The sequence below is a fragment of the Lactuca virosa genome, chromosome 2, assembly GCF_052849685.1.
Source record: "Lactuca virosa cultivar CGN04683 chromosome 2, Lactuca_virosa_CGN04683_v6, whole genome shotgun sequence".
Classification (NCBI taxonomy): domain Eukaryota; kingdom Viridiplantae; phylum Streptophyta; class Magnoliopsida; order Asterales; family Asteraceae; genus Lactuca; species Lactuca virosa.
This window is the reverse complement of record NC_136427.1, coordinates 165,986,276-165,987,976: the sequence shown is the minus strand read 5'-3', so window position 1 is coordinate 165,987,976 and position 1,701 is coordinate 165,986,276. Positions and strand designations below refer to the sequence as shown.

Here is a 1,701-nt window from a genome sequence, read left to right as displayed (position 1 = left end):
AACTCACTACATATCCATACATACATTTTTATTCGGTGAAGACAACAAAGCAACCGTTGTGCCATTAGTTTTAGTAACTTTAGCCATGTAATACAATGAGAAATTGTCAAAAAAGTCCCAACATTTTCGGATTCACTTTAATCCAATTTTATTTTAACAGAGAAGTCCCGATTATTTGATTTTACACGATAATATGTCATTTCCTGTTAAAAGAAAAAAAAAATTGTTAATTTAAGTCAACATGAAATAATCAGGACTTTTATGTTCAAAAGAAAATTTTAAAAACTAAATAAAACTTTTCAAAAAATATTAAAACTTCCCTACAATTTCCTTAATACAATTTATACAAACAAGACGTTGCATAAAAGCCCATATTTCTAAATGTAGAAAGTACAAGTATACACAAACTAATGAACCCAATATTCCATCGTGTGAATTGGATCATTGTGTTTGAGCCCACAAGGCCACAATTGTCAGTATATTTTATAACTTAGGCGACAAATCACAATAATTGGGGTTTAAATTTGGCCCATTTGATCCACATTCATAGTAAACGCATATAAACCCTAATTCCCATTTACAAACCCTAACCCTCCTCGTTATCCCTCCGAGCAAAAACCAGCAGACGCCGCCTCCTCTCCGCCGAGAACCATGGGTCGCGTCCGTACCAAAACCGTCAAGAAATCCTCTCGCCTGGTTATCGAGCGTTACTACTCCAAAATGACCTTGGATTTCCACACCAACAAGAAGATCTTGGAAGAAGTTGCCATCATTCCGTCAAAGCGCCTCCGCAACAAGATCGCCGGATTCTCAACTCATCTAATGAAGCGTATCCAGAAGGGTCCAGTGAGGGGCATCTCACTCAAGCTACAGGAGGAAGAGAGAGAGCGCCGTATGGACTTCGTCCCCGACGAATCCGCCATTAAGACTGACCGTGTTGAGGTCGATAAGGAGACAATTGAGTTGCTTGCTTCTTTAGGTATGAGTGAGCTTCCTGGGATTGTTCTCAAGGAGGATACTCCTTTGGTTTCCACAACGATACCCGGAGGATATGGCGGTGGTCGTGGTGGATATGGTGGCGGAGCTGGAAGGAGGTACTGATCCATGGTGCTGTTTTCCGGTTTTTGATGGGTAATTTGTTTTTTACAGTTTTACATTATCTATGATTTCTCTTTTAGGGTTTTGGTAAACGCTATAATGATTTGAATGTTTGAGGACATGAGCTGTTTTTACTTTTAATTTGGATTGCATTTCAACAATCAGATTTCTATTTTGTTCTAATCTCATCCGTCTTTATCATCTTTCTGAATCGTATATCTGCTCTGTTTTATAGAAATCGATAATTTTGGGTCTTAATCTTCTTGTTAAGATCTAATTTCATTTGTTTATGTTGCCAGAATCCAACTTTTAGGATTTGATTCATTTGATAGTTTCAGTAAGCATACCAATTATCATCTAGAATGAAGAACTTATTGATTAAGATTCTAAATACTGATAGCATATCTGATGATTTCATATCATCAAAGAAAATAACTATGTTTGATCAAGTTTATATGTTTGAGCTAATTTAAATGATGATAATTTACCCATTTAAAGTTACCCAATGTTTGATCACCCTTGTAAAGTTATAGTTTTTACTTTTTATGTCATGTTAATTAAAGAAGATTAGCATAATTGATTAATAATTTTTTAAAGACAAAA

At 35.6% G+C, this 1,701-nt stretch overlaps 1 protein-coding gene across 1 annotated transcript; it reads left to right on the top strand.

The window, feature by feature from the left end:
* Positions 1 to 566: 566 nt before the first annotated feature.
* LOC145159691 (small ribosomal subunit protein eS17-like) lies at positions 567 to 1,281 on the top strand. Its single transcript, XM_079078710.1, has one exon. It carries the CDS (start codon positions 652 to 654, stop codon positions 1,099 to 1,101), a length of 450 nt encoding a protein of 149 aa, XP_078934836.1. The 5' UTR covers positions 567 to 651; the 3' UTR covers positions 1,102 to 1,281.
* Positions 1,282 to 1,701: the final 420 nt, after the last annotated feature.

Coding starts and splice junctions, on each gene's coding strand:
- LOC145159691 (XM_079078710.1), top strand. CDS start 652: ATGGGTCGCGTCCGTACCAAAACCGTCAAGAAATCCTCTCGCCTGGTT.